Source organism: Ochotona curzoniae, unplaced genomic scaffold (genome assembly GCF_017591425.1).
Source record: "Ochotona curzoniae isolate NIBS_2020 unplaced genomic scaffold, NIBS_Ocur_1.0 contig_3819, whole genome shotgun sequence".
Lineage (NCBI taxonomy): Eukaryota > Metazoa > Chordata > Mammalia > Lagomorpha > Ochotonidae > Ochotona > Ochotona curzoniae.
Window position 1 is genome coordinate 9,836,235 of NW_024466004.1, and position 15,743 is coordinate 9,851,977.

Here is a 15,743-nt window from a genome sequence, read left to right on the forward strand (position 1 = left end):
CATAACTCTAACAATCATGTTTTATCATCTATCTGAATATAGATTAGCAGTGTCAAGTTCACAAAAACAGTTAACCATCAAACCTAGCAAAAATATTAAGTACAAGATTTAGTCATGGAAGTAAAAATCATGACTGGATCAGTCACCAAAAAATACCCAAAAATTTTAATGAAAATAAACAATTTAAAATATTCCTAGTACTTAAAAGCTTTCATATAGCATTTCAATCTAATCTTAAAAAAAACACAAATATACCACAATTTTAATCAAAACATTTCTTTGGTACTCAAACAAACAATTGAAAGCTACCATTTGTTTTATGAGTTGACACTAATTTTAAAATGAGCATCCTTCAATCTCCAAATGCCTTCCATTACTAAAGTTGGGGCAGGTCTTAAGTTAATAGCCAGTAATCAATTCAGATCTCATATGTGAGTAACAGGAACTTAATTACTTGAGCCATCACCTCTGCCTTCTAGGACTTGCATTAGCTTGAAGCTGGACTCAGGAATTGGACCAGGAATTCAAACCAGGAACAATGAAACGAGGCACCAACATCTTTGTAAATGTTTGAAATTTGAAAAGGCAAAAACAAACAAACAAAAGAAGCAAAGAAACAAATAAAAAACACCACAGGGGGGGAAAAATACAGAAATACATCTTCCTTCCAAACCCAGAAGCCCTGAACTCAATCAGGCTTTGAAATGAGTGACAGAGACCCATTCACTTTAGCTATCACTTGCTGCCTACATATGTATGTTTTATTAGGAAGCTGGAACAGAAGAACAGGTAAAAGTGGAAGTCAACATGGGAAGTGGGTTTGCCTGGTGGCATAATAATTGCAGTGCCAAACACTGACTGGGAGGCAGGTATCTCACATGGTGTCTTAACAACTAGACTAAACAGCTGTTTCTACACAAAAATATTTGTTAATTTATCTTCCTTTGTACAGAGGTTCCACTTTGGGGGATCTGGCACAAAAGGATATTCATTATAAAAATTAGTGTTGCAGGAATATGAGCTGCAGTAGGAAAAGAGTGAAATAGAAGTGTTTAAATACCATTTTAAATATCTTTAAATACCATTTTCATAAGCTTTTAGAAGTATCCTCCCAGGAGCCAATGAAAAAGTGTAAAAATTAATGTAAAAAATATTAGCAAGGAAAAGCAAGAAGAAGAAAACTATATAACAATGATCCAAATTTTATGAAGTAATGCAAAGGACCATTTCATGATTTCAAATTTTTTCAATATGTTCATGGGAGAAGGGTATAGAAAGCTATAGTGGTAGAAAGAAACGAGACACAGAGTGGGAAAAACAGTGACAAAAACCTGTATGCACATTATGCATTTCTTTATAATTATAAACTTTTGTAACTACATACGTGAATAAAGAGAAGTTCAGAAGAATGGTCATGAAAATGTTGATGATTTCTGCATTAAGAATTTATTTGAATTTAGGTGATTTCATCCTCAGTTTTATTCATATTACAATGAGATGAGAAAGATACATTTTATATACTTATGAAAGTAATTTTCACCCTATATAAAACAAAAATGAAGATAACTGCTAGAGGTCCTTTTAAGACTGAAACACTGGGACCAGTGTTGTAGCAGAGTGGTTTAGTCTGAGACACTGGCAGCCCATACGAAAGTGCTGTTTCAAGTTCAGGCCACTCTGCTTCTAATCAAACTTCGTCTAATGTGCCTTGAGAGGTACTGAATGATGTCGTAAGTACTAAGTCCCTGCCAGTGATGAGAGAGACCAGGATGGAGTTTCTGGCTCCTGGTTTTAGCCTGGCTCAGACATAGCTGTTACAGCCATTTGGAGACTAAACTGCTGAATATGAAAGCTTTCTCTCTGTCTCTCCTTCTCTCCCTGCTGTGTTTTCAAATAAATAAGTCACTGAATAAAATGAAGGGAACATTGTATAACAATCTCAGTGAGAAAAACAAAAATGCTTAAAACTTGATTAATAAAGCTGACATGTAAACGTTTTGACTTTGACTTAAGCCCTTGAATACAAGAACTCTCATTTTATAAATAATTTTTTTACAATTTTCTCTTTTTATAGGCTATTAACTCACTTTTTAGAAAGTATTTTGCCAAAGCAGTTAATTATACTTATGTAGCTTCTATGTACTAATTAGCAGAAAAATCAGCTAGAAACTAAGTATTTTCACTCACAAGTTGCAAGATGGGTAAACCTTTCCTGGTGCAAAACAAAGAATAGCACATAAAATGAAATTTTGTATATTTCATACATTAACAATACTGAGAAATCATACTGGCCTCAAAACATCTCCAGGATTGCTGCTACACATAAGAAAAGCTTTACGAGTGCCTTTCACAAATAGACAGATTATGCCATACTAACAATGGATATGGGCCAAAATATTTCCTACTTTCATTTTGGTTTCTTTACAAATTCAGAAGGAAATTAGAATACATATGGATTCTTCCCTTACAAAATCAAAAACATAAAATCAGTTTTTGCCACTGACAAGCAATTTGCTCGTATGAAAGGGGAAGTATAAAAAGAAACGGAACAAAAAATACTTTCCGTATGTAGTGCAGAATTTCAAGTATTGGTGTTCACTGAAATCAGTAAAAAAAATAGCAGTGATGAAAAAAATCACTAAAGACAGATGTGGAGCAAGAACGAAACACCACAGTTAGACTGGCAAGTGTTATTACGCCACCATCAACGCTCGCCATTTCTCCAGGAGCACAAGCATCAGAAAAACGGAGGGACGCCTGAAACAGGGCTACGTTAAGTACTGAAAGACTGGTCACCAGAAAAGATTTCAAATCATCTTACTATGAAGAGCACACTGTCCAATGCTGCTTAGAAACTGACAAACAGAAAACACATTTCTGAGGCTCACATGCAGATTTGACTTATAAGCCAACGTACAAAAGAAAATCTTTTTACCAACTTTTGAAAAAATGCTGTGAATTATTTGCCTAACATAAAGACAATAATAGTATAATTTTTAATATCTACTGTTTTATTGGTGTTAACTGTAATACTAATTGAGAAAAGCAGTGAAATTAAACTTGCGCTTATGTAAAAATGTTTATAGATATTAACCTGTGTTAAAGAATGAACTGATCCCATCATTACCCAATAACATTACAAAAAATCATGAGACATTTAAAGATGTATAAAAGTTTTACATGCAACATGTATGAAAGTTTTAAATGCAACACAAGAAAATAACAAGAATATTAACGTACTATTAGAGTGGATATGACCTTCCTAATCAAGACATGAAATAGGAATACAAATGCCAAAGTACAAAGGTCGACAAATCTGATGATATAAATTTTGCTTTCAGTTTTACTGTAAATTCCTTCTTGTTTCTATCATTTCATCTCATTTTACTTTTCAGGTCTATACTCAAACTTAATTGAGTGTATACCTAGCACCTTGATTTTTTTTTAATGATTATTTAATTGTAAAGTCAGATATACAGAGAGGAAGGAGGAAGGGAGGGAGGGAGAGAGGGAGGGAGGGAGGGAGGGAGAGAAAGAGAGAAAAAGAGAGAGAGAGAGAGAGAAAGTTCTTCCATCCCTGGTTCACTCCCCAAGAGGCCACAAGGACCTGAACTGAGCTGATCCGAAGCCAGAAGCCTAGAGCCTCTTCCGGGTCTCCCATGTGGGTGCAGTATCCCAAGGCTTTGTGTTGTCCTGGGTCACAAACAGGAAGCTGGATAGGAAGCAGAGCTGCTGGGACATGAACTGGTGCCCATATGGGATCCAAGTGTGTGCAAGGCTAGGACTTGAGCCACGAGGATATTGTGCCAGGCCAGCCTCTTTCTTATATCAACATTGTCTTCTATTTTAATACTGAATTTTCATTTCAGCAAAAACTGAATTCCAGCAAAAAGGCCAACTTCAAATTTAAGAAGCCAGAGCTTCAAACCAAACATAGAGCTCAGCTCTGGCTGTTGTAGCCACTTGGGGAATGAACCAGCAGACAAATGGTCTTTCTGTCTCTTCTTTTCTCTGTAAATCTGCCTTTCCAAGAAAACTAAGTAAGTCTTCAAAGAAAGAAAAGAATCACTTTCTACACTTCTTGTTGACATTTTCCTTTTGATAACAGATAATTTGCCATAGGATTATCCCCTCGTCAGCTTCTCTTCCTCCTTTTCCATTCTTACCACCATCACAATTTTCCCCGATAGTATTACAATAAGTATAGTCCTATAGCAACACTCACATGTCCAACATTCTAGTATTTAAGTGTATCATGGCATTTTATTATTGGTAATGATAGCAAATCTAGTATGCAACTATCAATTTCATTAGGAATCCTCTTTTTATCTGGGAGTAGAGATGCACACTGTAATGAGTCTTCACTTCTTAATATGCTGGTCTTAATTATATCATCTACGAGAATATACACACATACATGCTTACCTATGTATCTATTTCTGTTGTACTTAGCATGAATATTGTCATATCAGAGAAAACATGATATTTTTCATGTTGAGATTGGCTTATTTCACTACGCATAACTGTCTCCTCTTAGGACCATTTTGTTCCACATAGTAAAATTTCATTCCTTTTTAATCGCTGAGTAGTGTTCTATGGAACAGACATACCAGTTTCTTTATACATTCTTCTTTCGGTGGGCACCTGGGTTTTTTCCATGTTGACAATAATGTGATTTTTTGCACCACTATAATTATAAGGCTATATATCTCTTTCTCATGCAGATTTCACTTCTTCTGTATATATCCCCAGCACCTGGAAAGTAGAGTCCTACAGTAGATCACTTTGAAGTTGTCTTTCAGCTCTTCATACTAACTGCCACAGTGGCTACAGTAGCTTATGCTCACTCCCATTAACAGTGGGAATATGGTACTTTTTCTCCCCACATCCATGCCAGTGTGTATTCTTAGTAGATTTCTGAATGTAGGCCAACCTCAGTGGAGATAGGCAGAACCTCAATGTGGTTTTTATTTGTATTTCCCAAATAGCTAAAGACCCTGAAAAGCAATGTCTATTAGTCATTTTGATTTGGTCTTTTGAAAATTGCCTGCTCATTTCCTTCGCCCATTTCCCAACAGGGCTGTCTGTTTTGCTCTCCTTGACTTTATGAATCTCTTTTAACTGCTTCAAATTTTCTATGTTTTCCTCTAATAGTTTGATGGTTTCTGGGTACAGATTTGTATTCTTGTGCCATTTACAGCAGATTTTTGTATGACATAAGTTTTTGTAAAACCTTTTCTAAGAATGTTGGTGTATTCTGGTTGAGATTGCATTGAATCTGTTAATCTTGAGATGATTATACTATTGTTTTCCTATATTCTTCAGACATATGGTTAGTCCGTTTCTCTGGTGCCTTTCTAGCTTCTTGCCATAGACAGTAACTGCAATGAATCTTCCTCTTAGCACTGCCGTTACTCTGTCCCACAGTGTTGATATGTTGTGCTGATGGATTCACTCATTTCAAACAATTTTTTTCAGTTTCTTCCTTGATTTTATCTATAACCTATTGTTCATTTAGCAACATGTGGTTCAATTCCCAAGTATTTGCATATCTTCTTGGGTATTTTGAGTTGATGGTGTCTAGTTTTATTCCATGATGATCAATTTTTTGAAATTTGCAAAGTCTTCTTTTGTGGCCCATCTAAGATCAGTACTGGAGAGAGTTTCATATACTCATGAATAAAAAAAGCATATTCAGCATTTGTAGGACAAAAGGTTTTATACATATCAATCAAATTCATTTGTTCTACTATATGCGTGACTGCTGTTGTTTCTTTGTGAAGCTTCTGTCTTGTAGATCTGTTCACTTAACTTACTTAACTTAGAGGGGTGTTAAGAACCACAATTTTATTGTATTAAAATCAGTTTCTCCCTTTAACTTCATTAAAATGTTTCATGCTGCTCGATGCCCTGGCTGTTGATGTGTATATACATTTATTATCATGATTTCTTCTTGCTTAGCAACAGCTGTTGGGGTATCTGCTGCAGCACTTCTTTGCTGTCTCTGCTGCTACCCTGAATCCACATGTCTCCAAATATCCCTCTGCTATGGGACTGCCCTCTCCTTTTTCCCACAATCATGTCCTTTTTGCTTGGCTAGTCCTCTTCTATCCATTTTAAAATGTCCTCACCTATTCTGCTGTCTTGTTCTAGGGTGATTAATTTTAAAATAAAAAAAAAAAAGCCTTAGATATAATACAGTATTGACACTACAAAAGAGAAAGCAAAAATTAAATCATATACATGGTTGAGATAGATAAGAATTTCTGCCAATTCCTGGTATTTTCTACTTCCTTTTACATTTCAAGGATGCATTTATAAAAGGAAATCTACTTTGACATAAACATTAAGTGGAAATAGATGTCATTAAAATAATAATAACAACAGATTATCATCACCAAGGGAAAAGTGGATGTTTGTTGATTCACTTGGTTCATGAAAAAAATAACTACAGAGTAACAGACTCATAGCAGTAGAGAAGATTCTTGATCCGGTTTATTATAGGCACTTGGAAGTAATTTATACCATGCTGTTTCAAGGTTGCAACAGAAAGAAAGTCTCTAATACAGGAGTTCAAAAGAGATGTCAAGAACTGCAAATTGGATCAAGCAATGTGGTACAGCGGCTTAAGCTGCCACTTCAAATGCTTGCCACTTCTGTCAGTCCTGGCTTCCTCATTTAGAATGTAGCCTCTTGGAAAGTGCATCCTGGGAGGGAGACAGCAATGGCACAAGTGTATAGGTCTCTGCAACTCTTGGTGGAGATCTGGAATGAGTTCCTCTCTCTTACGTTTGGCCTTGCTGACTCCCGCATATTGTGGGCATTTGGGGAATGAACCAGCAAACAGAACTTTGTTTTTATCACTCTGCTTTTCAAAGTATTTTCTATTTTACAACTTTGCATCTCTGAAAACTATGCTTCACTTTTAGGCTGACGGAATTAACTCTCACTTTATGAAGAAAATGAAGTGCTCTAGATATATAAAAGTATTAAGGTTCATGAGACATAAGCTGTTCTATTCATTCTTAAAATTGATATTCTATGTCGCCTTCTTAAAAAAATGTTCAATTACCTAAATGAATTATACATTCTACTTCGATGGAATTATTGTCTTAACAAAGAAGAGATTTAGCCTTAGTGTAATCAGGATGGCAATGCTTTTGTTTTTGGATAGAGTATTTCCAAAAGCCATAGGATTTTAAAAAGGCAAGATCACTGTTTTATATTTGCAATCATACATTTCATTTAAAACAGAAGTAACTGAATTAGATCACTTAAATGACCACTATTTAAATCTGTTTAAGATATTGAGTATGGCAATTTATATCACATTGTCTTCAAGATTTATTTATTGTAAAATTACCTTTGATTTCTACTTATACTCATATGTACTCTGAGCAGGGTGTGTTGAGGCCATCTTCAAAATAAAATCAGACTAGACCTCTTCGTCATCACCACCAATCATAGAGAATTCTTACAGACTCTCTTCTTATACTCTGAAAGTCTAACAGCCAAATGACCACATAGAAGCCAGAGTAATCCTTGAAAATCTGAAATGTTACAGGATGCTGGGGGGTAGGGATTGTTGTAGGGATCTGTCACAAAACAACTTAACACAGTCACTTGGGAAGAGTGCTTATACAGCAGAGTGCCTTGGTTCAAGTTCAGGTTCGTACTAATGCAGACCCCGGGAGGCAGCAGGCAATGACTTTGGTGTCTGGTTCTCCGGCAGGCATGTGAGAGACCAAGACTGAGTGTCAGGCTCCTACCTAAGGTCTAGACAAGCTGTGAGCAGATGAGAAGTGTTCAACTAAGAGGATGGGTTTCTTGAGGGACTCTAACTTTAGAACTCTCACTCCTGGTGCTGCATTCTTTTCTTCACAACAGTTAATACTATCACATGATATAAATTTTTACTTATTTCCTTCCTTACAAACTGAAATACGAGCTACGGTAGGACAGTGACTTTGTTTAACATCCCATTACGTCTGCCACACCTGAAACCTGCTTGGTTGTCATGGCTAGCAATAAAAACCTTGACAAACAAATGGATGCAGAAGCTCCAATGTGGCTGAAAATCGGCACTCAATCCACCTCTCCAGAATTCATCTACTCACACAGAACAGTTGAGGAAATGAAGTTTCACTTCTATCATATCTGGGTATATATAATTTTACACCATTTAACAGAGGTTTACTTTAAGAGTACCAATTAACTATTGCAGTAATGGCAGAATATTTTATTCGTGGGTCTGACAAAACATTAAACCAGACATCATTTGTAAATAACTGTCAGAACTAAGTGATTGCAGCCAATTTTTACACCTGGAACAAAAAGGGAAAGTAGCCAGCCGAAGTTTCACTCAGTTATACATATCTGTGAGGCATTACTTTTTCATTTTACTTGGGTCTCTAAATAAAATGAACAATTTGAATAAAATAGAAGTTAATCAACTTACAAATAAAACATAATACCTACATATTTCAATAAGTGCAAAGGGGCAAATGTGACTTACATTTTATTCTGTCCTCTCAGGAGGAAGAGTAATTTTAAATAAAGATTAAAAAGCATCTATACCCAGAAAGAAACAAGGTATTTGCATGTATTATTTGCTACTGCACAAAGCTTACTCACATCAATACATATAGCATTCTTGGATTACAAATTTCAATCCCTTTAAGCCAAGGAAAAATAACATACTTCACAATTATTATCTACTTCATTATTCTTTCTTTGTGTGTTATCTAAGTTCCTTTCCCTCCATTTTAGGTTTTATGATAGGGATATAGAAACATTTAGCACCAGCACGTCCAAGAACTAGGTTGGCTATTATGCAAATTTAAAAGTTATTTCTACTTTATTGAAATTCCCCCAAAATATGTAAGGAATCTACCAGAAATTCTTTAAGATAGCAACTAATATGTTTAAAGATTTACTCATTTTTATTTGAGAGGCAGATGTTACAGAGAGAGAGAAACAGAGTTAGAGAGGTCTTCGATTAATCATTCATTCCTGAAATTGCTGCAATAGCTGGAGGTGAGCTGATCCAAAGTCAGGAGCTTCTTCAGGTCTCCTATGTGGGTGCAGGACTTGATTCCTCTTCTGCTAATTTCCTTGTCTCTAAGCAGGGAGGTGTATCATTAAGTAGGACAGCTGGGACTACACTGGTACTCAGAAGGGACAGAGGGTTACCCTGTTAAGTCACCATACCAGGCCCCATGTTTCAATACCTTTATTTTTTCTGTTAACTAGCTACATATCCATTCCAGATTCCAGCACCCTGCAAACGTGCCCCTTGGGAGGTTACAGGTATTGGTTCAAGTAACTAGGTCCCTTCCACATCCATGACTGTTTTGAACTGGATTCCTGACTCCCAGATTTCACGGGGTTCAGCCCAGGCTGGTATACACATTTGGGTTATAATTTGATGATTGGTTATTCTGTCTGTGCCCTATTTCTTTTTCTTTCTCACTCTCTGCCTCTCAAACAAATAAATATATTTTAAAAATCCAATTCAATCAATGATAATTTCCTATGCTTAAAACCTTTGCATTTTAAATATATAAAACTGATTTCCCAAAAAAAGATATATTTGAATATTCAATCATGCTGAATCTGGGGGCAATTTATTAGAAATGACTTGAAATTTAGTCCTGATTATTGATTAGAAGCTGAAAACATAAATTTTAAATGAATTAAAAATTTTCATCATAACAATATATGTCATTTTAATGAAGGATATCATAATGAACAAATTTCATCACATTTATTGGTTATTTGTAATTCTGATGTGACAACTGTTTCTGTTTAATTTACTAAATACATATTCTCACTTACTCATAAGTAATCTACTATTAAACAAGATCTTTAGGATTTAATCCGAAAATAACTGAGATACTTAAACCATTTTTAAAAATTCATAGGAAATTATAAAGACATAACACTAAAAAGTTACCCATTGAAAGAACTCAAAAACAACTGAATCTTGCTTCATTCCTTCTCTACCAATAATATCAACTCTAAAGTTTGCATGGTTAAATGTGTTTTTGTTATCTGTATGAACCAAGGACAAAGTTCACATAGACTAAATCATCCATTCAGGGTGACTTGAAGGACTCCTGAAGGACCCATGTATATAACAAAGCATGTGATTTTAAGAATCTTAATTTTAAACTCAATCTTCCACATCTACAACTCTAAGCTTCTTGAGTTTTTCTGCATTCAAATAGCCTCAACAACTGCATTATAACTTTACTTAAGTAGCTCTAAGTATCACCGATTTGTGGACAAGTATATTACTGAAAACATTTGGACTATAAATCTGTTTGTATAGTGATAAATAAATAAAATTTAATATTTGAAATATCAGAAATAGTGAACACTAGATGTCAGTGTAAGAAATAGAAAAATATTTTTAAAAACCTGTTATTTCCAACCAGGTATGTAACAAAAAATATTAAAAGTAGCTATGACCACATTTACCTATAAGTGCACAATTCAGTTAACAAGCCAAACTTCCTCTCAAATAAAATATTCTGTTTTGAAACTACCTGTATGAAATTTTACCACATAATTCAGAAATCAAAATAAAAATATATTTAAAAGAGAGTTTAAAATCAGATTAAGTTGATTATTAGAAGTTACAAGATATATTATGCAAATTTAAATTTTAAGAATCTGTGTTTTGAAGAAGATTTTACTTTTAATAATACAAATTTTGAAAGGAGGCATTAAATCCAGATACAAGCATATAAATATTATGCATCATTAATTTATTGGGTGAGAAATAGTACTTTCCAATATAACAAATGCCATTATTGATTATTAAGCATCCAAAAAGGCTACTGAATCTTAGGCATTTCTCTGAACACAAGTCGGTTACATTAATTTCAAGGAATTAATATTAAAACGCTTTGAACGTGAATTCACACACAAAGACGATTATATGAATCTGATAAATACAACTGATTCCCGCCAAATCCTTTTAGCCAGGGAATATATCTAAAATATGAATGTTAAATATGATCTACTAAAACTAATACCTACAACTATCAATATTTCAGATAAACAATTCTCACTATAAACTTTCTACAGAGTAAACAATATTAAAACACAAATTTTAAAAAGTGATTGCCAATAGTAATAATAAAAGGAAGTTCATATCAAAATAGCTACATATATTTTACAAAGTGCAATCATAGTATTACCTAACTCTAGATTAATAACAATAATTTTATAAATATATATTCCTTTTAGAGCAGTAGTCTTTTGGGGATTTGAACTCTGCTGTCTACCAATCTCTTTTTGCTGTGTTCTCTCTCAAATTCCATATTACTATTGGCTTTTTCCAATTTGTTTTCATAAATATTCTGAAAACCATCATGACTAGAAAAGAAACAAAACTAAACACAGCAGTCATCACTAAAATACAAAATATGAGGATTCAAAAATCATGAAGGAGAACATTCAAGGATTTTTTGAATAAAAATATGTTTTAGGCAATACTATGTTCTTGTTTCCCTCACAGATTAATTTCAATGATCATAACACAGGCAAACAACAAGAAGGTATAATATTTATCAAAAGTGTTCCAAGCTCCTAGGATTGAAATTGATTAACAAATTTAGGAGCTTCAGGGCTGATGGAAATCAAGGGAAAGCAACTGGAAACTTCACTTACAATCAATGATCTAAACTGAGATCTAAGAATTCTAACGCACATAAAAGTACTGGGAATGAAAAATAGACAAACACACAGACACACACACACACACACACACACACACACAGAGATAAAACTGTGCAAGGTGTGACATTTCAAAAAGCAAACTGGCACCAGAAACACAATAGCATTTGGATCTTCATGGTTTCTTCCTGGCTCCAATGCCTTTGCCTCCGAGGCTTTACTATTCCTAATGACTTAGACTTGGGATTACAATTTTCAACAGTCATTAATTTAAAAGAATTTTCTGTGGTGAATAGTGTGAATCAGTGGTAAGTCGTTTACATACATAATCATCTGTAATTCCTGTTAGACAGGTAAGTTTTGACACATGAGTAAGGAGGGTATCAGATGGATTAAGGAATACGGTCAAGATCGCATTTCTCGAAAGTTACAGAGCCAGAATTCAAACCTAGTGGTTTGTCTCCAAAATATTTCCCACTTTACTAGCATTTCCCAAATGATGGCTCATAAACTCTTGGGGATTTTGCAAAACAACCAGAGGAGCGAAATTTGGAATGATTAACAAAGGAAAATATACCAAGTTAGGACATATAAAATGCAGTAACAACTTAGTATCCATGAGCTTTTCACTCAGGTAGATGTTAACAACTGTCATGGTAGATCTGACTGTCATGCGGATTGTTCCATCAATCTTCTTAGCATCAAATGCACTGAATTAAATTATTATTTCTCCATAAACTTGTCCTTCTTCTAGACTACTTTATGTTAATTCATGAAACTGACATTCTCCCAACTGGTTAGGAATAATTTTTCCTCTCTGCTTTTCTCTTACTTCTAAACCTTTGGTCAGAAATCCTGCATATTCTAAGCTTCATATTTTCTTTTAAATCTAAGGTCTTCACCCCCTAGATACACAGTTCAGAACACTTTGGGACCCAACATAGTAATACCTTGTGAGTAAACTTATAATTCTCGTCCTATCTGGCTTCACAAGACGTGACTTGTTGAGAGCCCAGCGTGATAGCCTTGCGGCTAAAGTCCTCACCTTGCATGCGCCAGGATCCCATGGGCGCCGGTTCTAATCCAGGCCACCCCGCTTCCTGTCCAACTCCCTGTTTGTGGCCTGGGAAAGCAGTGCAGGAAGGCTGAAAGCCTTGGGACCCTGCACCCGGGTGGGAGACCTGGAGGTGGCCCCAGGCTCCAGGCTTTGGATTAGCATCGCTCTGGCCGTTGTGGCTACTGGAGAGTGAATCAACGGATGGAAGAATTTCCTCTCTGTCTCTTATCCTCTCTGTATATCTGACTTTCCACTAAAACTAAAATAAAGCTTTAAAAAATGTTGTATCTTTTACTATTCTACATATAATATGCAGGTTAATGTATCCTTTTCCTGACCACACTACTCTCTAAAATTATCAGTTACCCCAGTCAGTCAGGTGTGAAAACCTGGAAAATCTGACTCGGAGGCTTTTGCTTCATCCTTTTCCTCAACACACATTTAAAAAACATCATTCATAACTGAACTGGAAACCAATATGGTTTGAACAGAGATGATCGCATAGGCCAATGGCCAAATTTGTCATTAGTGCAAATGAAGGAACTTAGATACGATGTTTAAAAAATAGGCCTTCTACTCCTGAGAACATCATTCAAATCTGCTCCAACATGCAAACAGGTTTAGCTATTAATGATTACTAAACAGCATGCAACTCAAGCATAAAAAAATGGTTTTGAAAATCAAGTGGAAATAAAAGACTAGTTTATTGATTCCCATTCCATCTTTGGGAAAATGGATGCTTGGTTTTTAATGCTGACACAGATAAACAACTTCCTTTCTACCTTACAAGAAACTTTCATTTTCTGATTACAATAAAAACAAAACAACCAATTTAGATACTTCCATAATCTGTTATTTCATTTTCATAACACCTGAAATGTATTACCATAACTTTTTGATTGTACTGACTGATTGATCAATTGATTGAATCATAAATGAATTAATGGATGGATACTTTACAAATAGTAAATACTGTTACGTATAGATTTGCCTCAATGAGGCTAACAAAATGAATATCATATATAAATAAAGATCTTTTAAAAAAATGATTTGGACTGTGATACTAATAAAAGCAGACTGTTGAAAAAGAAATACCAAATAAAATTAAAATTCTCTTACCAGATTAGTTAACTGAGTATGCACCACATCTTCTACCAAAATCACTGTTTCATGAAGAGGCCTCCTGGCATCACCCAAAGAAAACCTATCAACAAACAAACAAACATTAAGGATTCTAAGAGGGCTAAGAAGTCAAAGTTAGTCATTACAAGAATCATGTCAATAAAGACAACATAAACTGATTTCTCAAATGAATAAACTGATGTACAAGTTTCCCTAGATGAAGGAAATTAACATTTCCTATTCAAGTTGCAACTTTCAAAGAAAAGTGGAATGTTATCCATGCTATTTCTTAATATGTACAGTATTTTGAAAGGCATGCAAATGCAAAATACCACAGCATAACTTCATAATATTGGCAACCAGAAAATCTTACTACCACAAAGAAATGAATAAAAAAGCACAGTAATAAGCATACTTTCAAAAGTATGTAACATAATTTTTACTCAGAAAAATATGAAGGTCATCCATTATGGTATTTCATTAAGTATAAACAGATTTTTAATAACTGATTAGAAAATACATCCCAGAAGTCTGTTTCCCAACTTTCATGTGGAGGGCAAGTTATGCCACAAATCCTTTCTGGTAAGAACAGCTGAAAATGTATAGTAATGTTTCTAAAACATGTATCAAAAATATGCCTTAACTAGCAGTATAGAAAACACAAAGAAAATCAAGCACAGAGACAAAATAAGTTCCACCTGATAAAACATCACACCCAAAATTCATAATGAAGGAATGAGTAAGTACATTATTTACAGCAATCTAGAATTTAATCACGGCAACCTTGAAAATACATTGAGCTGGATTATCTAATCAACATATAGAAAAGAACATGGGAGCCTCCAGCAAGTCAGTTTGAAGTATTCAGTATAAAGCTGAGAGATCTAATACCCATAATGGTGATATTTTCAGTGCAGAAAATATTTAACCCATAAATGAACTTTGCTGATCTAAGTCAAATTTTCAAATGCATAAATGATAAAAAAGAGGGAAAAAAATCTCACTTAAGAACTATTAACCAAAAATCTACTTTAGAATGCAAGCTATACACATAGCTTAAAATAAATAAAGTCCAAAATAATTTGAATTGATTTATATTGATAGTGATGAGAGATATCTGGTAGCATCTTTTGAAGAGTATATTTAAAACAAAAATCTGAAAGTCTCATAAATGACAGCCATATTGGGGGACATGACTTCAAAATCAAAATTCACTGTGTAAGCTCGGAAACAAAAATCATGAGAGTAAAAACAATCAAGAAACTAAAAATTAAGCGCACAAAATTAATGAATACAAGTTAACTTCTAAAGCAGGATTTGTGGACAAAGCAAATTAACAGATAAAAATTAAAAACATCAAATCTAAACTCAATCAGAGTCATGAATGCCATGGAAGTGACACCATTTAGCTCCTCCATTAGGAACTGAGAATTCTGGAATTGAACCATGTGAAAGTAGTATTTTAGTTAAAAAGATTTTTATAGTTAGAAAACAAAAGGAAATCAAGAACTGTTAAGTACATGGATAATGATTTCTAATCTAAACTCTCATATAACTGCCCCTGTTTGATAAGAAGAATAAATGGATGCATTGTTGGGTGGACAGGGACACTGCTGAAGCTTTCCCGGGCATATTTTTGCTTAAGATATAGCTAACTTTCTCAAAGTATATTCTTATTAAGAAGGTAGGTTCTTAAGCAAAATGCCTCAACCATATCCCTGCAAAACTGCTGCCAGGACCTTTGCTCCTTACTGGTCAACTTATGTTTTGAGGGAAGCACTTCTACCTCTAATATTCCTGTCTTTCACTGTGCTTCATCTTCACCATTATGCTAATAAAATGATACTTCCTGCCCTACTTAAGATCTCCAAAGAAACAC

The 15,743-nt window shown here is 34.5% G+C and overlaps 1 protein-coding gene across 2 annotated transcripts in view; it reads right to left on the bottom strand.

The window, feature by feature from the left end:
- Nucleotides 1–15,743, bottom strand: part of SUPT3H (SPT3 homolog, SAGA and STAGA complex component) — a 376,225-nt gene that overhangs the window by 200,365 nt on the left and 160,117 nt on the right. For both annotated transcript variants that reach the window (XR_005884201.1, XM_040983489.1), the window contains exon 3: nt 13,862–13,946. Coding sequence is in view for 1 of the 2 variants with exons in the window: in XM_040983489.1 (XP_040839423.1) it covers nt 13,862–13,946 (85 nt within the window). In the remaining variant the exon portion in view is untranslated. The remainder of the gene's footprint in view (nt 1–13,861; nt 13,947–15,743) is intronic.